This window comes from Camelina sativa, chromosome 4 (genome assembly GCF_000633955.1).
Source record: "Camelina sativa cultivar DH55 chromosome 4, Cs, whole genome shotgun sequence".
NCBI classification, from domain to species: Eukaryota; Viridiplantae; Streptophyta; class Magnoliopsida; order Brassicales; family Brassicaceae; genus Camelina; species Camelina sativa.
In genome coordinates, this window is record NC_025688.1 from 18,969,032 (window position 1) to 18,991,335 (window position 22,304).

At 36.6% G+C, this 22,304-nt stretch overlaps 2 protein-coding genes, 1 long non-coding RNA gene and 1 pseudogene across 3 annotated transcripts in view; 3 read left to right on the plus strand and 1 right to left on the minus strand.

Annotated features, from left to right (window-relative positions):
- LOC104781176 (thioredoxin-like 3-3) lies at nt 559–1,431 on the plus strand. Its single transcript, XM_010505779.2, has 3 exons — nt 559–776; nt 874–899; nt 1,052–1,431. The coding sequence occupies exons 1-3, from the start codon at nt 642–644 to the stop codon at nt 1,269–1,271; spliced, it is 381 nt and encodes a 126-aa protein (XP_010504081.1). The 5' UTR covers nt 559–641; the 3' UTR covers nt 1,272–1,431.
- Nucleotides 2,470–6,061, plus strand: LOC104781177 (annotated as a pseudogene).
- On the minus strand, nt 12,434–13,033 carry LOC109132603. The gene has a single exon (XM_019244358.1). It carries the CDS (start codon nt 12,828–12,830, stop codon nt 12,657–12,659), a length of 174 nt encoding a protein of 57 aa, XP_019099903.1. The 5' UTR covers nt 12,831–13,033; the 3' UTR covers nt 12,434–12,656.
- The window catches only part of LOC104781178, a 3,938-nt gene continuing 3,286 nt past the window's right edge, over nt 21,653–22,304 (plus strand). The window contains exon 1 of the long non-coding RNA XR_766872.2: nt 21,653–21,923. This is a non-coding gene — a long non-coding RNA (uncharacterized LOC104781178). The remainder of the gene's footprint in view (nt 21,924–22,304) is intronic.

Consider the following 22,304-nt stretch of genomic DNA (forward strand, 5'->3'; position numbering starts at 1 on the left):
ATATATATATATATGTCTATACAGATATATAGATATAATAAGTCCCCAAACATAAAAACCATATTAAAAAAAATCTGACACAACACAAATTCAAAACTGAAATATTAAATAGTTTAATTAAAAGTAAAACTGTAAAAAAATGAACGTTCAAAATCAATTTTTTGACCAACATCGCCATATATTTAGGGATTTAAACTTTTAAGCTACTAGTTATATTATATTTTTTTCATTATATGTATCATGAATACTTATATTTTTAAATTATTTATTTATTAAAATTTGAAATTATAAAAAAGAGTTTCCGTCGCGTTTCTAAAACGGAAACAAAGTTTCCATCGTGTTTCCAAACAAAGATTTTTAAGAATTGTATTTCTGTGACTTGTTTCCGAGTTTCCATAAATTTCTGTTTCCAAAACATTTCGGAAACGGGAAACGCACCTCAAAAAGAGTTTCCATGCAACATAGCTCCTAAATTGACCCGGTTTTTGTTTAAAAACCTGTCGATGTTGAAAATTATAATTGGTTAAAATCGGTCAATTGGTACTTGTGGTTCGGTTTAGATTTTATACTATCAAGTATTAAACTTGTGTGGTGCGCGAAACGGATAAAAATCGGCAATTTCGAAACCAAGCACACCAAAAATGAGAAAACAAGAATCGGAGGAAGCAAAACTTGAATTGGAGTCCAAATCGAATCATGATGGAAATTTGAAAATCGCACCGGACGACCAAAGTTTCCTCACAATTCTTGACGACATCAAATCTTCGAAATCTCCGGTTATTACAGGCCACAACTATTACATTTGTACACACGTTTTTTAAGATCCAAAGCTGGGTTCTTTCGTAATCTGACTGTTCTTCTTGTGATTTGCAGGCTGTTATTAACTACGGAGCTTCATGGTACGTTTTTGTTCTTCGTATTTGCCAAATATGCATATCATGCTTATAAAGTGTTCGATGAAATGCCTCAATGCGAACTATACTCTCTTTTTTTTTTTTTTTTTACTATCAGGTTTGACTGAGATTATTATAGCGTTGTTGTAACTGTGCAGGTGTGGAGTATGTAGCCAGATACTTCCTGCATTCCAAAAGCTGAGCAACAGTTTCTCGAGGCTCAAGTTTGTATATGCAGATATCGACGAGTGCCCTGAAACCACTCGCCACATCCGTTACACACCCACGTTTCAGTTTTACAGAGACGGCGAAAAAGTCGATGAAATGTATGGAGCTGGTGTAGAGAGGCTCCATGATCGTCTTTGGCTCCACTCTTGAAACCGAAGACAATAAACGGTTGTACTTGCTTACTTGGTATGGGTTAATGACTTATGTAAAGTGGGCTATGTTGGAGATCGGACGGTCCATACTTTAAATCAACCATCAAGACTTTTTATTGTAGCCATTAAGAATAAGACCGACCTTATTAATTGTACTATTTCTTTTTGTAAATTAACTAAAATAACAGCCAAAAAAATAGTAAAGAAAAAGAAATAATACTTAAAAAAAATGGAAAAATAAAAATAACTTTTCTTTTGATAAACAAGAAAAAAACAGATATTTTATATATAATTTTCTTTATTATATAAATAAGCACACACACACACCTGCCTTCTTTATTTCTCACATAAGAAACCGAACCGATCACACTTCTCGAACCTTCTTCTCTTCTCTCTGGCGAAGCTCTCTCTGTTTTAGAAATCAAACATGGCGAATGAAGCTGAATCATCTGATTCGTAAGTACTTGTTTATTACTACTACATGTTCATCAATCAATATAACCATCTTAAGATTACATTAACTCTTCGTGTTTGGGTTTTTCTGATTTTTTTTATTTTTTTCTTTTTTGAATTATATATCAGNTTTTTTTTTTTTTTTTACTATCAGGTTTGACTGAGATTATTATAGCGTTGTTGTAACTGTGCAGGTGTGGAGTATGTAGCCAGATACTTCCTGCATTCCAAAAGCTGAGCAACAGTTTCTCGAGGCTCAAGTTTGTATATGCAGATATCGACGAGTGCCCTGAAACCACTCGCCACATCCGTTACACACCCACGTTTCAGTTTTACAGAGACGGCGAAAAAGTCGATGAAATGTATGGAGCTGGTGTAGAGAGGCTCCATGATCGTCTTTGGCTCCACTCTTGAAACCGAAGACAATAAACGGTTGTACTTGCTTACTTGGTATGGGTTAATGACTTATGTAAAGTGGGCTATGTTGGAGATCGGACGGTCCATACTTTAAATCAACCATCAAGACTTTTTATTGTAGCCATTAAGAATAAGACCGACCTTATTAATTGTACTATTTCTTTTTGTAAATTAACTAAAATAACAGCCAAAAAAATAGTAAAGAAAAAGAAATAATACTTAAAAAAAATGGAAAAATAAAAATAACTTTTCTTTTGATAAACAAGAAAAAAACAGATATTTTATATATAATTTTCTTTATTATATAAATAAGCACACACACACACCTGCCTTCTTTATTTCTCACATAAGAAACCGAACCGATCACACTTCTCGAACCTTCTTCTCTTCTCTCTGGCGAAGCTCTCTCTGTTTTAGAAATCAAACATGGCGAATGAAGCTGAATCATCTGATTCGTAAGTACTTGTTTATTACTACTACATGTTCATCAATCAATATAACCATCTTAAGATTACATTAACTCTTCGTGTTTGGGTTTTTCTGATTTTTTTTATTTTTTTCTTTTTTGAATTATATATCAGTAAGGGGACGAAGAAGGATTTTAGCACAGCGATTCTGGAGAGAAAGAAGGCGGCGAATCGTTTGGTTGTTGATGAGGCCATCAACGATGATAACTCCGTCGTTTGTCTTCACCCTGCCACCATGGAGAAGCTACAACTCTTTCGTGGTGATACCGTTTTAATCAAGGTCTGATTTTTATTTATTTTTTAATTCCTCTTCTTGTGTTGTTTCCTCTGCTTAATTATCCTAATTCAGGGTTATTAGGGTTTCGTCTTTTAAGGTCAGAAAGGTTTGATTTTTTTTTTTAATCCGTGTTGGGGTTTCTAGAACTTGGGATCACTGTGTCATTAGTTTTGTGTGTATTGACTTGTCTTGGGAAATTGTGTTGCAGGGAAAGAAGAGGAAGGATACTGTGTGTATTGCTTTAGCTGATGATACTTGTGATGAACCAAAAATCAGGATGAACAAGGTTGTTAGGTCCAACCTCAGGGTTAGGCTTGCAGATGTTATCTCTGTTCATCAATGCCCTGATGTCAAGTATGGCAAGCGTGTTCATATCTTGCCCGTTGATGATACCATTGAAGGAGTTTCTGGAAATCTATTTGATGCTTACCTTAAACGTAAGTGTTTTTTTTTCTCTCTTCCTGTTTGTTTAATCTCTTGTTTCATGTTTAGTACAGCGGTTTAACATTAGTATTTGTCTGTCTCTGCCAGCTTATTTCTTGGAGGCATATCGTCCGGTGAGGAAGGGTGATTTTTTCCTGGTTAGAGGAGGGATGAGGAGTATTGAGTTTAAGGTTATTGAGACCGATCCTGCTGAATACTGTGTGGTCGCTCCAGATACAGAAATTTTCTGTGAGGGTGAGCCGATTAAGAGAGAGGATGAGGAGAGGCTTGATGAAGTTGGGTATGATGATGTTGGTGGTGTCAGGAAACAGATGGCTCAGATTCGTGAACTTGTTGAGCTTCCATTGAGGCATCCACAGCTTTTCAAGTCCATTGGTGTGAAACCTCCCAAGGGAATCTTGCTCTATGGCCCTCCTGGTTCTGGGAAGACATTGATTGCCCGTGCTGTTGCTAATGAGACTGGTGCGTTTTTCTTTTGTATCAATGGTCCTGAGATCATGTCGAAGCTAGCTGGTGAGAGTGAGAGCAACCTCAGGAAAGCTTTCGAGGAAGCTGAGAAGAATGCTCCCTCTATCATTTTCATTGATGAGATCGATTCTATTGCTCCAAAAAGAGAGAAGACACATGGGGAAGTTGAAAGACGGATTGTTTCTCAGCTCTTGACACTTATGGATGGGCTTAAAGCTAGAGCGCATGTGATCGTTATGGGAGCGACCAACCGTCCAAACAGCATTGATCCTGCTTTGAGAAGGTTTGGACGGTTTGACAGAGAAATTGATATTGGTGTTCCTGATGAGATTGGTCGTCTTGAGGTTCTAAGGATTCACACCAAGAACATGAAGCTCGCAGAAGATGTAATTTTCTGTTGTGTATATTATTTATCTTCTTCTTTTCGTTTGCCTTTTCTGATTGTCTGATCTGACATGGTTTTCTCTTATTCAGGTTGATTTGGAAAGAGTCTCCAAAGACACACATGGGTATGTTGGTTCTGATCTTGCAGCATTATGCACTGAAGCTGCTCTCCAATGCATCAGGGAGAAGATGGATGTGATTGACCTAGAAGACGACGAAATAGATGCTGAAATTCTATGGCTGTGACCAATGAGCATTTCCAAACTGCCCTTGGTAACAGCAATCCTTCTGCTCTACGTGAGACGGTAAGTTCAGGAGATCAGTTTTTTGGTTTGTGGTTTCTAAGTCTTTTTGGTACCATTCTTATTAAACGCATGTTCTCTAACTGGTATTTTCTCTTTTAATTAGGTTGTTGAAGTGCCTAATGTTTCTTGGGCGGACATTGGTGGTCTTGAGAATGTCAAGAGGGAGCTCCAAGAGGTAAACATTAAGATTTTCAGCAATTTGACATTTTTTTTTGACTATTGACCTGTGAATATGATGAACTAATAATGTTATAATTTTGTGTTTAGACTGTTCAATATCCAGTGGAGCATCCTGAGAAATTCGAGAAGTTTGGAATGTCACCGTCTAAAGGAGTCCTATTCTATGGCCCTCCTGGTTGTGGAAAGACCCTCTTGGCTAAAGCTATTGCAAACGAGTGTCAAGCCAACTTCATTAGTATCAAAGGTCCTGAGTTACTCACAATGTGGTTTGGAGAGAGTGAAGCCAATGTGAGAGAGATATTCGACAAGGCACGCCAATCTGCTCCTTGTGTTCTTTTCTTCGATGAGCTTGACTCCATTGCCACTCAGGTATTGTCATCGGTTCCTTATTCTCTTTACTTATGCAACCTATTCACTTTACCTTTTATCTCAAATAACTTCAATGAATATCTCTTGTGATAACAGAGAGGTAACAGTGTTGGAGATGCTGGTGGTGCGGCAGACAGAGTATTGAACCAGCTTCTTACAGAGATGGATGGAATGTCTGCTAAGAAGACTGTCTTCATCATCGGAGCTACAAACAGACCAGACATCATCGACCCTGCACTTCTGCGTCCTGGTCGTCTCGATCAGCTCATCTACATTCCTCTTCCTGATGAAGAGTCTCGTTACCAGATCTTTAAGTCTTGCTTGAGGAAATCCCCTGTGGCTAAAGATGTTGACCTGAGGGCTCTTGCTAACTACACCCAAGGCTTCAGCGGTGCAGACATCACAGAGATTTGCCAACGTTCTTGCAAGTATGCGATCAGAGAAAACATCGAGAAGGTATCTTGAAACTGAAACTTAAAACTTGAATCTTTGTTTCTTTGTTTTCTTTATGTTATCGAGTCTTATGATCTTGGTGGTTTTGTTAGGATATTGAGAAGGAAAGGAAGAGAGCAGAGTCGCCAGAAGCAATGGAAGAGGACGAGGAGGAGATTGCAGAGATTAAAGCTGGTCACTTTGAGGAATCCATGAAATTTGCTAGGAGATCAGTTAGTGATGCAGACATTCGCAAGTATCAGGCTTTTGCTCAGACTCTCCAGCAATCTCGTGGGTTCGGAAGTGAGTTCAGATTTCCAGATGCTCCGACAGGGACTGTAGGTACTGCCGCGGTTGGTGGAGCTGACCCGTTTGCCACTTCCGGGGGAGCAGCCGATGATGATGATCTCTACAGTTGAATGATCTGATCAGACTTTGTCCTTTCTCTCTCTCTTTAGTATTTAACTTAGTCTGCTGGACAACCTTTCGCTGGTTATGTCGTGTGTTACTGTGTTTTGTATATAATCGTTGAGTGTCATGATGGAGAAATAAAGTAACAAGTCTCGAGAAATAAGATCTTGGCACTAAACCTTGTGGACGTCTAAAATAATAGTTCTAGACTTTTCTAATCCATTCCAAGTCCCAAGACAAAGCTGCAGATTTGGGAAGATACTACTAATAAATTGATGATCATGGCTGTGTCTGAGTTGGGCCTCTATGGACTTGAGGCCTGTTTATGTATCCATAATTTTAAGAAAAATGGAGAAGAGGTAAAGAAGTTTGTGAAGAAGAGTCGAATTAAAAAATTCCTCAATCTTTTCGTCAAGTAATTACATACGTTAAAAAAAAAAAAATCTAAGAAACACTCTGTAAAAGTGTAAAGCCTTTTTTGCATTTAGTAGATTGAAGTCCTTTTTCACCTGTAAAAGTGAAAAAAGGTAAATCGTTGTTTTTATTTTTGTGTCGTAGTGGGTAAACTACTATATGAAAACGATCATGCCTTACCATCTGTGTCAGGCTGGTCCATTTAGCAGGCGAGACGACCACACGAGTTTGTGCTCATCATTTTTCGAACCCATCTCAACTCTTTTCCATGATTGAATCTGGTTTGGACTCTTTTCATTATTTCAAATATATATTAAAGTTTTCATAATATGAGATTTGTATACAGATAGAGTTTTGCATTTATTATTTTCAACTTTTTTTTTTCGGAAATTGGACAATTACAACTAAATTAGGTTAATTATCTTAAAGTATATATATATACTAGGTTTTACCCTGTGGTACACCACCAGTCTATTATTTTGTTGATATATATACTGTTAACGATTGTAGCTTGTAGGTAGAGTTTTGTAGAAACTTTTGATTCGCAAGTTAAGAATATACATTTTACGATTTGTTAGTTATGATTTAGGAATGAATGATATGGCATATTCTTATTATGATTCTCAATTGATATTATTGGAATAATAGTGTACATTTAAAGCTAATAAGATCTTATCAAATATGTAATCGTTTGTTAAACGCAAATTAGATATTTCCTAAGATGTATTCATCTTGAATTAGTTGTTATATTATAGGGATGTGATTGAGGATGTGATTACATAATTTGGGTTATCAATTCTTTTTATCAAACTCGGTTCTAAAAATTCGGCATGCAAATTAGATCTTTCCTAAGATAAAATGGACATTAATTGACATTAATTGGATGTAAATAAGTATGTTATGGATTAAAATCCAGCCCAAAATATTAGGCAATCTTAAGGAGGATCCGGATAATTGAATCGGTTATAATTTTAGTTAAAAACCCGATCCGAAGTTGGCAAAAAGTGATGGCACCCTATTGTACTCCAAAAATGTATTTCGAGCTCTATATGTGGATATACTTATTTGGTTACCAATATCCTAAGACAATTTTTAATATATATCCGTTTATAAAAATTCAAATCACATTATATGCTGAAAAGAATCTAAAATTTTATTAACTTAATGTATTAAATAGTAATTAAAATAATTAAATATAAGATTAAATAAAAATGAAAGGAGAATTATATTTTTATTTAATATATTGATTTAAATTAGATATATATATATATATATATATTTTAGGAAATTAATATTATCAAATAAGGAAATGATTGTGTTTGGTTGTAAGGATTGTAGAGAATTTAGTTGAGACTTGGTTAGATACAAAGATAAAAGACGATGACACAAAAATGTACTTAAAAAATGTTAAGATAGATATATATATATATACATTTAAATCTATTACGATCAACACCTCGAGTTTTTTCTAGTTAATGATGTGATCTCGTGAATCCAGATTCTTTACCGTAAGATAAGTCATCATCAAAGTAAACTATGCTATATGCATTAGCTAGTACACAAGAAACAAACTTCTTAATTGTTAGTGTGCACAATCACGATCGTTGTCAGAAGGACCATCATATCGCTTAATATGTCATATCTTGTACGGAATTAACTAGGCCGAGATCGATGCAATAATAACTTGTACCTGTAAGAGTTTAAGTGTAAATTCACGATCATCAGATCTGTTAGACTATAACCATTGTCTTGAAATCTCAAGAAAAGACAATTTATTTAACTAAGAGACACGTTCATCTCGACCATCTCATTTCTTGACTCTTCTACCAAACATGAACGTCACGGACCTCACGTTAATACCAAATCTTAGTTTCAAAAACGTAGCTCATATTTTTCATCTTGTAAATTCATAAAATTTCTAGAAAAAGTATGCATATGTGTAGTTGTAAAGAAGAAAGAGGAGGGACGGTCTTGGGGTTGGCCCGCCTTCTTGGAGAATCTAACACACACCCGCACGTGGGAAGTCTACAAAGACTGCTACAAACGGACACCGTCACGTGGGGGGTCGTCGAGCTAATAAAAACTAGCTCATACGCAATCACAAAATCCTTTTGTTTCTTATATATAATGATTATTTTTATTTTTTTTAGAAAAAGAAACGAATGATGCCATCATCTAGTTGGATATATAAGTGACATTAAAAATCTACATAACTTAATTTTATTTTACAACAATGTATGTTTATGATAATAACTAGTGAATTTATTGGCATTATATGTATCGTCTTTGCTGAATATATGATGAATAAATTGATGGAGATTACAAAAATAAAATTTGGAAAAAGAAAGATGGATGCAAGTGTTTGGGTTTCAACGTATGTCAGAGAGATGCACGTGTTCTTTCTTCTTTTCCAACCCTAAAGGGTCCCCAATCCCTTTTCTTACGTGTGTTCTATTGGCTTGTAATCGTAATGATCTTCACTTTTTATTATTTCAAAATTGTTACTTTTTGTAAGGCTAAAAGTCTAAAATAATCCCATACATTACCGATGTGACCAATCTCTAACTTAAAAGAAAGAAGAATACAAAGCAGTGTGGGAGATTATATACTTTGTGTTTATTTACTTTGTGTACTTTGATATTCTTTTTTATATACTTTGTGTTTATTTCGCAACGACAATAATAAAATACAAAGCAGTGTGGGAGATTATGGCTGTGATTGGAAACAGCCATAAGCGGAATTCAAAGCGTTTTTTTGTGAAAAACGCAATCTTTACACCAATCATAAGTATTTCTAGAATTTGTGTTTCTAAAAAAAAAAAAAAAAGCGGTTTTATCCTTTGGATAAAGTCTTGGACCGCTTTCCTAAAGAGAAGCACAATTTACCCAGCGGTTTTCAAGACAAAATGCCAATATATATATATATATATCATAGATTTTAATAATAATAATAATTATATACTTATTTATCCACATAATACCTATACAACTAATAAATAAAAAATAACTTCTTTGTATTCTTTTTTTTATTCAATTAATTTTTAGAATGCATTAAAAAAACAAAATCATTTCTAATAATAGATAGTAGTAATTTTAGTAGTATATATGCATATATAACCATTAATAGAACAAATAATAACCAACATAAGTTTTACCAAATGACTGTATGCTAAAGATATATTTTAATTTAAGCTATTAAAAATTCTCATAAATAATTTATTTCGTAAATGTGTTGTTTTTGAAAAATATGTGTTTTTTACTATTTTAATGAACAAAATTCACTTATTTACTTCAAAATAAATTTAAATAATAGATGAAAATATTATTTTATTAAAAATAACAGTTTAAATTTATAACTATATAATATATCTGTTTCTTATTTATAAAATTATTATATCTTAAGAACTGCTTATTGTATAAAAAATATTTATTTGTTAATACAAAACAAACTAAAATATATAATTATATCAATTATTAATAATATAATATGAAATCCGCACCGCAAATAATTTACTACCAATTAAACAATTTTGTGTACCGCTTATTTTGGAATAACCGCACTTGTCCCGCAAATACATTTGTCCCGCACGTACCGCAGTTGAACCGTACCGCACTAACAAATTTTTTGTCCTGCACTACTAAATCCGCAGTTACCATTCTGACCCTATATATGTCATTCGGAATATAGTAAAAGCAGTGTAAACTACTTACATCTATCAATTAGGTTAGACTTGGTAATACGTAGTAGCAACTATATAAACTAGTGGCAGCAATGCATGTAGCTAGGACTTCTTTAAATGTAATTACCTTGAAATATCAATCAATTAATGTTCTTTCCCATAATCTATAACTGCAAACTAACATTAGAGGCTTCAAACTTATATAGATCGTTCCCTTCTTCCGTATTACAAAACACCAAAACTCATGACGTAAATATCTTTCCCTTTTCTCCCCTATTTTTGAATAGTAGCGTCAAAAAGAATAAGAAGCAAAACAACAAAACCCTCCACCGATTCACAGTTAGTGGAATACAACACAAATATAAAAATAGCAGAGTTAAAGAATTCCTTAAATCTTATCGGGACAATAATTATGAGGCTATCGATGTTTTTTTTTCTTTTTTTCACATATATTTCGTCAATGATGCTGACTTTTTTACTTATACACATCAAGTTTTCTTTTTGAAAAAGGTTGAAAGTCACGTTTCTCAATTATCCCATCATCATATAAATAATAGAAACACAAATTGATCTTTCAAACAAGAAGGATCTTTTTACTTAAAAAAAAGTGCTTGCGGAAAATGTTGTGTAATTTCTTTTTTTTTTTGGTTAAAGTTGTAGAAAAGGTAAAAAATTAAACAGTGGGAAACGATAAAAATAGTAACGAGGGACCGCACGAGTGCATTTGCACACCTTTTTCGCTTCGAGGAATCCCATCCCACTGTCGGCTCACAGTTTTTTAACCTACATTTGGTTTTCAACACATGTACTATTCACGATCCAAGTATTTGATCAGACATAGATATATCAAGATACAATTTACGATCACTCAGATATGTTTTTATTTTTTAGAGTATCGATCGGACAAGTATCCATCACTAATTCGTCTGACGACTTAAAATGTTTCGAAAAAAAATAATCTATATGTTCAATCAGCGGTTGCGGCCTGTCGGAAATGTTCGAGACCTTGGTGAAAGAGCATGCACGTGATGTTGGACGTTTTAGTTTGTTTGCTTTTTTGGCTTCGGATTCGTTTTACATTAGTTTAATAGTTAGGTCGTCTTTTGTTTAAAATATTAAAAATCTAATAACATAGTGCTAACATTGACTGCATCGATCAAAGCATATATAGTTGTACGTTAGGAAAGAAAATAACTTTTCTACGTAAATATCCTAGCTATATTTTACAGTGACTTATCAAAAAAAATTGACGTTAATTATAAGTATATTTAGAGATTATAATACACATATATATCTTAAAATAGCAATAACTTTTATACATTGATAATTACGATCATAAATAGTAACAGAGAATCATACTAACTATGTCATCATTCATATCATATTCAAATTACGTACGTATAGTACACGAATACTGAATACATGATGTTTACATAAAGAAGAGCAATATCTTTTATTCTTCTCTTTTCTAACAAATAAAGAATATATTTTATACGACTTAAAAAGCTTTACAATGAGCACGTAACTAAGTCCTAAGATATAGAGTTACTATTATTTTCACTTGTGTACTGTATGATGCGAATCCTGAGTTCCATAATCTATTATTCTTTTGCTTTTCCTTTTAATTTATTTTATTAACGCATGGAAAATGATGTTTGGTTATCCTCTTCAATTTTAAATGAAAACTCAAAATTGGAAAAAACACACAATAATCAAAAATCTCGCCCTCCCTAAACCGACAAAATAGAAAAGCAAATAGAGCACAGTTTCGATTTGTGCATTATTAGTATGAATTTAGACTCGAGTCACATGGACTCTCAGGTCGTACGTAGACTTTGTCATAATTACATTCTATCTTCTCCACCTTTTTCTTTTATTTTTTTCCCGCTGGTATCGTTACACTAATTAATGAATGATTTCACTCTCAAGGACGATTCTTTTGTGCATTGACCTAATCACATCTATCAATCTATCATGCATGCTTTATGTTATAATTTACATCCAAACTAAATTAATACTAATGAGGTTAATTAATATATAGCAAGCTATAGTTTTTTGTCACTTAAAACTCTGCAGTGCCTAACATGAAAGTACGGTGGATGAGATTCCATCTCTGACCTCAATATCTACTATGTTTTCAAGATATATATCTCACTACATGACGGTATAAGTATATAACTGGTAGTAAACAAATGTTGCCAAAAAACTGGGACAGATTATTTCAAAGTTTTTGGGATTCTTCTTTAAATCTCTATGGGCCTATGAGATGTTTTCCTGTTCTATTATTCACATGATTAACGACAACGAGCATTTGAAGGCTCAAATGCATGTCGTCTGAGTATTTCTGATATACAATAAAGTTTCTTATAAACTATATAAATATTTGAATATCTTTCCAAGGCTTACAAAAAAAAGGCTATTACCTGAGCAACTAAAACTTATTAAGAAGATGTCATTCGATTCATTCACACGAGAGACATAAATTTCAAATAAAGCATTTCATGAATGCATTCACATCAATTGCTTATAATCTTGTGTATACATAACTTAAATTTCAACCCTAATTCAAATGTTTGATACTAGAGGGAAAAATGAAAATGGCAACGCAACCAAAAAAATTTAGAAAAAGTACAAGAAGAGAGAAGAGAGAAAAAAAACACATATATAAGGTAAATTAAAATATCTAAATTACAATTCGGTCTCGGTCGCGGTCACGGTCACGCCCGCAGACTAACATGGCTAGACAACGGCCAAGGATGTAAAACTTGGCCCGTTGTTTCTTCACCATGTGACTACACTTCGCCTTGAAGGTCTTCGACGGCTTGCATGTCCTGCTCGTGCTGTTCTCTTCTCCCATTACTTGATGATTTCTAACACCACGACGACAAATTCAAAGTTTTAGATTTTTCTTTGCCAAAAAATGGAGAGGTTTTGTTGTGGTTTCTGCTTCTGAAATTCTGTTGTAGAAATGTGAGAAGAGGGAGAAAGGGAGAGAGTTTTAGTCAATATATGGAGAGAGCTAAGCCCATGAATTATAAAGAGGGTCACTGGCTTGGCACAATAAATGATTGATATGTGACATATTTTTGTTTATTTGTAAGAATACGTAACACTTATATATATGTAATATTATACATTTATAGAAGACTAGACAATAATAATATTAATGTGATATAAATTGTGTGGTTTTGTTATGGGTGAAGTTTGAGGTTTTTACAAGAGATCTCTAGATTGAGTTAAGCTGTAGAATAATAAAATAGCGTGTGTATATTTGTTATCTGGAAATATGCAATTAAAGATTGCATATAGAGATCGTGTGGGTATAATTTTAAGAACTTGATCAGCTATATATTTGGCTATTAATTTCAGCAAGGTTTATTTTTATTTAATGTTCATATAAACGCTTAATATAAAATAGTTATAAGATTAGTAATTTATTAAAACTTGACATATATTCAGTTTTATTTTTATGTTAAAGAATGATAATTTATACCATTTAAAGTTTTGATGATATAAAAAAAAATGCAATTGGATTTAGAAACAACATGTTTAATTCGTAATTAACAAACAAAAAAATGTACTTCTGATTTTCTTCAACGTAAACGTGTGAATTGGATAAGGCTAACATTTCTGACTATATCTTTATGAAACAAATTGCTGGAAATTAAATTAGAAAAAAAATTTGAGCTGTAAACAAATGCATATATTCACAAATCACAGTTGGAGTCATGCGACAAACTTGCATGTGTATATAACTTGAAGAGATATGACCACATACAGCATGGACTAGGACCCGATGTTCTCTACTATTAAATGTTTTCTATATTCTTAGTCAAACGTTAAATTTAATTTTGGTGTACTCATTGGTAGTTCTTTGGTGAACATATGAAATGTGAATGGTCGGTTTGCGTAGACCGAACCCCACATACGGTAATTTATGGTAGTCGTGTGGTAGCTCATTAGGCTCGTACGACATAAAAAGAACCACACTTTTTTGAAGTTTACGTATCAAAATTGATTGTACTACCTCTTCTTTAATTTCATACTTGAGTGACCCTATGGAAGTAACAACACCTAGAATTCTTTGTTCCATCTTTTTCTCTGTGTTGTTATTTTTTGTTAACTGTAAGCGCGAGAGGATTCGCTTCCCTATACACGTCGGTGAGACAATTCGCTTCCCTATAACTGTAACCGAAGACGTTTCCACAACGCCATTTCCAACCCCACCAGGCGCTGATAGCAAAGAGTGTGGACCACTCGGCTCCACTAACATCCGAGTATTGTCCCAAGTTAGCATATAACCATTCCAAGACCGACATCTCAAAGAACCCATGTACCTTCATTGTAGCCCCAAGTCTGTGCCAAACTCCTGTCATGGCTGGGCAATCGCGCAGTATATATATTATCGTCTCATTCCCACTTTTACAGATCTGACAAAGTCCCGAATTCCACAAATGTCTCCTGTATCTTTCCATATTGGCCATTAGCACCTGATTCGCCACCAAACATAAGAAGATTTTCACACGTTCAGGTGCTATAACTCGCCAGATGCGATCAAAAAACTGTTGCATCCTCTGTTTTGGGACTCGATCCCGTATTAAGAATTGATATGCAGACTTCACCGTGAATTTACCATCCAAACACTCCCCCATGCTATTCGATCCTTAGCTCATGTTACATTATCGAGCACTCTAGCGGCTAATTGTAATCGTGTGTTTGCTGACACAACGGGTGCAATGCGTGATAAATCCCAACCGATACCATCAATCCATAATTCATGTACCCAAAGTTCACCATAGCCATCCGAAAGTGGCATTGTTGCTGAATCTTGGAGGGGAGAATCAGAGAACCACTTATCTGACCAGAATTTGATTTATCGTCCATTACCAAGTACCCAACATAAACCAGGGAACACCACCTCTCTCAATCCGGTACCAATGCTTCTCCATGTTGCAGACTATTGCCCCTTTGAGGTCAACCAAGACAGATTTTGAGTATCTCCAACTCGATACTTACTTCTTAGTAAAACTGCCCATAAAATGTCCTTCTCCTTTAAAAGTCTCCATCCCAGCTTAGCTATGAGAGCTTTATTCATTGGTTTTGCCTGTCTAATCCCCAGCCCACCCTCTTGCTTTGGTAAACATACCTTATCCCACACAAGAAGATGTTGCCTCTTCTTCTCAGCCAAGCTTCCCCATAGAAAGTCTCTTGACAGTTTATCTAGTCTCTCAAGCGTGTGTTGTGGCAGAGATATTGTGCTCATTATGTGAACTGGTATTGAAGACAACACTGCCTTTGTCAACATAACTCGTCCAGCCAAACTTAAAAACCTTCCTTTCCAGCCCGATAACCTTGAGGAAACTTTTTCCAACACATCTCCAAAAGTCTCCTTATTGATTCGTTTATGTAAAATTGGCATCCCCAAATATTTACCCAAGTCTCTGGTAGACTTAATACCACTCTCCGCCGAAATCTGTGTTGCCAAGTCCCGATGAACATTATCCGAGAAAAAGATTTTAGATTTTTCGAGACTTACTTTTTGCCCTGATGCGTGACAAATTTTCTCCAGAACTCGTCGTATTATCTTCACCTGTACTATTGATGCCTCCGCGAACAGTATGAGATCATCCGCAAAGCAAACACGAGATAGCTTCGGGCCTCCTCTCGATAAAGCAATAGGTTTCCACTCTTTCCCAGCAACAGACAACTCAATCTGGTGGCACAACCGTTCTAAACACAAGACAAACAAGTAAGGGGACAGCGGATCGCCTTGACGAAGCCCTCTCTGTGGAGAAAACGGTTCTATCTTCTCACCATTCCACAGAAGGGTCATGGAAGGACCTGTAACACACTACATTATCCAACTGACCCAATTCACTGGCAGCCCTACAACCCGAAGTGTTTCTTCAAGAAAGTCCCACTTGATTCGGTCATAAGCTTTCTCCAAATCCAACTTTAACAGCATCCATCCCTTTTTTCCTTTGTTTCTCCTCATTGAATGGACTGCCTCTTGAACCACTACTATATTGTCAGTACTCAGCCTACCTAGGATGAAGCTAGACTGTGCAGGTCCAATTAACTTTGGCATCAATATCTTCAATCGCAACACCATAGTCTTCGTAATTGTCTTGAACAACACATTGCAAAGACTAATAGGGCGAAATTGCATTATTTTCTCCGGTTTCGTCATCTTAGCAATCAGTACTAAGAGCGCTTCATTCGTTCCACTTGGTAGCAGATTGGACTCAAAGAAATTCAATACAAATCTTGTCATTGATTCACCAACAACGTCCCAACAGTCTTGGTAAAATATTGGCTGGTACCCATCTGGCCCCGGTTCCTTATACTTTCCCATGCTTTGAATCACTTGTTGAACTTCTAAACCAGAGAAGGGTTTAGTTAAAGACGTCAACTCATCCCTTGTTAAACCCGCAAACCCAACTCCCGGTAGTTGCTCTCCACCCACAGAAACATCCTCCATAGAATATAGCTTCTTATAATACTCAACTGCAAGGCTCTCTAAATCCTTAGAATTTGAAATCCACACCCCTTCATTATTCTTTAGCATCTCAATTCTATTTCTTCTCCTCCTGATAATAGTTGATGTGTGGAAAAATTTTGAATTGCGATCTCCTATCGTTATCCATTTCTCACGAGATTTTTGGAACCATAACACTTCCTCTTGCTCCAAAACTACATCCAGCTCTTTCATTAGTATTGCTTCCTTGGTGAGTAACTCATTTGTTTGGGTAATATCCAACAAGTCCTGAGTAGCTTTAATCTCCATCAACAACTGATCTTTTCTTTTGGTTATATCCCAAAGATTTCCCGATTCCACTTTTTTAGTTTCACTCGTAATCCCTCTAGAGCCTCAGGAGTGGTCAGATTGTTTTGCCAAGAGTTTACCAACAACNGTCCCAACAGTCTTGGTAAAATATTGGCTGGTACCCATCTGGCCCCGGTTCCTTATACTTTCCCATGCTTTGAATCACTTGTTGAACTTCTAAACCAGAGAAGGGTTTAGTTAAAGACGTCAACTCATCCCTTGTTAAACCCGCAAACCCAACTCCCGGTAGTTGCTCTCCACCCACAGAAACATCCTCCATAGAATATAGCTTCTTATAATACTCAACTGCAAGGCTCTCTAAATCCTTAGAATTTGAAATCCACACCCCTTCATTATTCTTTAGCATCTCAATTCTATTTCTTCTCCTCCTGATAATAGTTGATGTGTGGAAAAATTTTGAATTGCGATCTCCTATCGTTATCCATTTCTCACGAGATTTTTGGAACCATAACACTTCCTCTTGCTCCAAAACTACATCCAGCTCTTTCATTAGTATTGCTTCCTTGGTGAGTAACTCATTTGTTTGGGTAATATCCAACAAGTCCTGAGTAGCTTTAATCTCCATCAACAACTGATCTTTTCTTTTGGTTATATCCCAAAGATTTCCCGATTCCACTTTTTTAGTTTCACTCGTAATCCCTCTAGAGCCTCAGGAGTGGTCAGATTGTTTTGCCAAGAGTTTACCAACAACTCTTTGAAGCCCGTATGATTCAGCCAAGCCGCCTCAAATCTAAACGGTCTTCGTCTCGGATCACCTTTCATTTCGGGATTAAGTTGCAGGAATAGTGGTGCATGATCAGAAGCAAGTATCAGAAGGTGAGTCACAACAGCCTCCTGATACTTCAAACGTGTCTCGGCACAACACAACACCCTATCTAACCTCTTTGCAACATAAGTACTTTCCATGTTTCCTCGCCTCCATGTGTACTTGATGCCTTTAAATCCCATATCAATCAGTGTAAGCTCATTTATCCATTCACCAAAGGCAAGCGAATCTGTCGATAAACGACCATTGCCACCAGTCCTCTCATCAANACAAATCTTGTCATTGATTCACCAACAACGTCCCAACAGTCTTGGTAAAATATTGGCTGGTACCCATCTGGCCCCGGTTCCTTATACTTTCCCATGCTTTGAATCACTTGTTGAACTTCTAAACCAGAGAAGGGTTTAGTTAAAGACGTCAACTCATCCCTTGTTAAACCCGCAAACCCAACTCCCGGTAGTTGCTCTCCACCCACAGAAACATCCTCCATAGAATATAGCTTCTTATAATACTCAACTGCAAGGCTCTCTAAATCCTTAGAATTTGAAATCCACACCCCTTCATTATTCTTTAGCATCTCAATTCTATTTCTTCTCCTCCTGATAATAGTTGATGTGTGGAAAAATTTTGAATTGCGATCTCCTATCGTTATCCATTTCTCACGAGATTTTTGGAACCATAACACTTCCTCTTGCTCCAAAACTACATCCAGCTCTTTCATTAGTATTGCTTCCTTGGTGAGTAACTCATTNATTTCGGGATTAAGTTGCAGGTATAGTGGTGCATGATCAGAAGCAAGTATCGGAAGGTGAGTCACAACAGCCTCCTGATACTTCAAACGTGTCTCGACACAACACAACACCCTATCTAACCTCTTTGCAACATAAGTACTTTCCATGTTTCCTCGCCTCCATGTGTACTTGCTGCCTTTAAATCCCATATCAATCAGTGTAAGCTCATTTATCCATTCACCAAAGGCTAGCGAATCTGTCGATAAACGACCATTGCCACCAGTCCTCTCATCAAGCCTAATGATCGTATTGAAATCCCCACCAACTATCAATGGATCATTAACTCCTTCAATCTCCTGTTTCAACTGCCCCCACAATCCACTTCTCCGACTTACAGAAGGTGCAGCATATACCACTATTAAGTGTATTCTATCGTCTCCATTAACCACCAACGCATGTATAAACTGATCCGATGAGCTAATTATGGCGACATCTCCCACTTCAGTCTTCCATAACAACCATACGCCTCCACTTTGCCCTATTGCATCCACCCGAAACGAATTCGCAAAGCCCAAACGCTGACAAATACGGTTCGCACGATATCCTGCTGCATGCGTCTCGAACAGGGCCAGTATGTCCGTCTTCTGTCGTTTGAGCATGTATCGAATTGATCTCCGAAAATTGGGTTTATTCGCCCCCCCCCCCCGACAATTCCACAAAATAAAATCCATTAAAATTGTGCAAATAGTCACTAGAACCACCGGGGAAACCCGTCACGCCGTTATCAGAGCCTCCCCCATCTCCGGCGGAGCTCCCTGCAACGTCTCTTCCATCTGTTCAGAACTCTCCATCGTATCCAATCGAGATCTCTCCTCTTCTGTCTCGCATCCCTGGATCGACAAAGTCTTCGCCATGCCATCTCGTGTGTTCACAAACACACCACCTGACCGACACACACTATCATCTTCGACCCTGAGTCGCTTCCCAGATGACGACAATTCAGTATTCTTCTGTATCGGGCCAAAGATAAGTCCTCTTGTGGGCTGAATTTGTTTATTCTGTTTTCCCTTTGGCCCATTAACAACACCATTTCGAAGTCCACCATTTCTTTTCTCCATACCACTCTCTTTAGGCCCACCTTTTCCCTTACTGTTCGAGTCCATTGAGCCCAATGCAAAAACCACTTTTCCTTGGTTCCCATTCTTCCCTCCACGCAAATTATTTGAATTATCTTCATTTTCCTTATTCTGGTCCGTCGATATAGCAACTTCCATTATCTCTGGAGATATCATACCTTCTGCTAGATTTCCGAAGCTATTCGTAATCTCAATATTCGCAAGATCCTGATTTTGCGGGATTTTCCGAAGATTTCGTCCAGATTCAACTTCCCCACTCCCAGCCGAGAACACAACTTTCGTCATTGGGGCGGCTGGCCGTCGCCGGGATCCCCTCACCAGTTGTGTGCCAGTACCCTGGGCACTGTTTCTCAACTGCTCACCATACGCAACCATGTTCCCCGATGGAGTCGTGCCTTGCTTCTCCGTTACTCCATTTGCCTCATGCACCTCTACCCTCCGCCGAGGACATGTACTCGCTTGGTGGCCAAAAATTCCACAAACTGGACATATGTTTTGTAACCCTTCATAAGCCACAAAGTACCGATCCCCATTGATTTGGATTGTCCCCTTCAAAAGTTTCCTTAAATTCACCTCCATACAAACACGAGCAAATCGTGCCCGTTCAAGATTTAACGTCGTTAAATCCACTTTGACTGGTCTACCCAATCCTTTTGCTATGCACATCAAGATCGTGCGATGGTAAAAGTTCACCGGGATATTCGATAATCGTATCCAAACCGGCGTGGTGACAATATCATCTGTCGCCGGATCAAACTCTGGATCCCATGCTTTCACCATAAGATAACTACCATACACTCTCCATGGACCTCCTGTGAGCGCTGTCATGTATTCCTCCTCCACCTCAAACCTTACCATGAAGAAATTACGTGGTAAATCTATCACATACATAGCCCCCTTTGGCTTCCACAACTCCCTTAGCCGTTTCGACAACACCGCAATCGAAATGTTTCGACCTAACACTTTCACGATCATGCAATTCTTCCACAAACTATTCATCACCTCCTTCTCAATGGTAACAACCGGTTCTCCATCCTCTCCTTCCGGAAACTCCAGCCGAACCTTTCCCTCCACAAACTCATCGTCCATCACCAGTTCCGGTCTGAGTCTCCTTCCTGTCCCACTCCCCTTCACCTTCCCAACCCACAAAGCCCCAGGATCTGGAGGATCTCCTGGCGGCTCCACCCTTCCTCCGATGTCGACCACAGTCGTGTCCTCCTGCCCTAAATTCGCCATTTTCCAAATCTATTTATCTAAATAGATTTTATGGGCTGCCCCCCCCACTGATCAGATGATTAAACACCGAAAAACTAATACACCCACGCGTGTTATAGTTTTTTTTTTTGGTCGGTGTGTTGCCGATAAGATAAGTAATTGTGTGGGCTTGATCTGCCTTACTGGTGGATAACTCAATTCTAAAAATGATATAAACAAGAAAAATTAATAGAGAGGTTGGCTTAGTTTTAGGAACATTGAACTTTCTGGTGTATCTTTCAACGCACAAAGTAAATAACATATTAATAAAAAAATGTTATAACAAATGGACGAAGGCACGAAGCATGTCGACAAACTAAATTGTTCTTCCTTTAATATTTTTTTTTTTTTTGTGGTACCTGAATATAGCATAACATGTGATAGGTTTGTGAAAAAACTCATGATAGTAAACGACGACACCTAGCTTCATCCTTAAAAAGTAATCAGCGTTCGTTAGCTCTTACGTTCGACTTTGATATATATCGGCAATAATACTTCCGGCGGGTGTATTATATTCATTCGGTCCATTTAGTAAAATCTTTTCAAAACTTTATTGATTTATTTTTAATTTTATTAGATGTGTTGTAACTTGTAAGTTTCTGTGTAAACTTTAAATAGATTATACATATATACTTTTATCCAAAAAAATATTTATAAAAAAGACAGAAAAATAGTTTAATGTTTTCGACAAAAAAAAATGATATATGAAGAAATTTATACGACAAAATAAAATTTATATGTTGTATTTTTTTTTTTTCCTTTTTTCAACTTATTGTAGAATTAATTACAGAAAAAAAGTTATATCTTCTAACAAAAAAAAAAATATTTCTAGCATATTTATTTATATATATACTCTCTATATTTTTTAAAAATACAGTATGTTGCCTTGTTGGTATAAAAGGACCCGGTTTAAATTAATTTCGGTCAGATTGACCCAATAGGAAATCCCAAAACCTCGTAACAATCAATGGTGGCGAAGATTCAAAATCGAGAGTAGGAGGAGGAGGGGATCATCGTGAGTGACTGTGTCATGCTTGAATAAGCCTCTCCGTTGCCTCATCGATGACTCTCCATCTTAAGCCCTCTTTCATCGAAGCACATAATCTTCGGGATGTGTGCTTCCACCTTCGTTGGAGAAGCGATTGGAATTGGAAGAATCAGTTGGCTTCAGCGAGCCTCCACGGAGATTGATAGCTGCAATTTGCATAATTGCTTTGTAAGTTGTTGCCTTGTGATATTTGGCTTGGTGATTTGGTTACTTGTAATGCTGCTGGCTTGAGCTTTTGGACTCACATGTTAGTACCTAGACTCAGGGGAAGCAGCTAGCTAGAGAGAGGTTCTCAAGATTATTATAAAAAAAAAAAGATTGGTGTTTCCAAGCTGCTACCATGTAAAATTAACTTGCTTTATTATCAAAAAGGTTTCTTTGTGTTCATTTTTGGGTTTTTACTTCACTTGAATAATCAAAATTTGTGGCATCAACTTAGGTTTTTGTAATAGAAAGGTAGCTTTGTGGCTGTGGAGAAGTGAAACGCATCAGATTTTATGGTCTCCTAGTTTGTGTTATATGGGACTGCCTAGAAATTTGAGATCATTT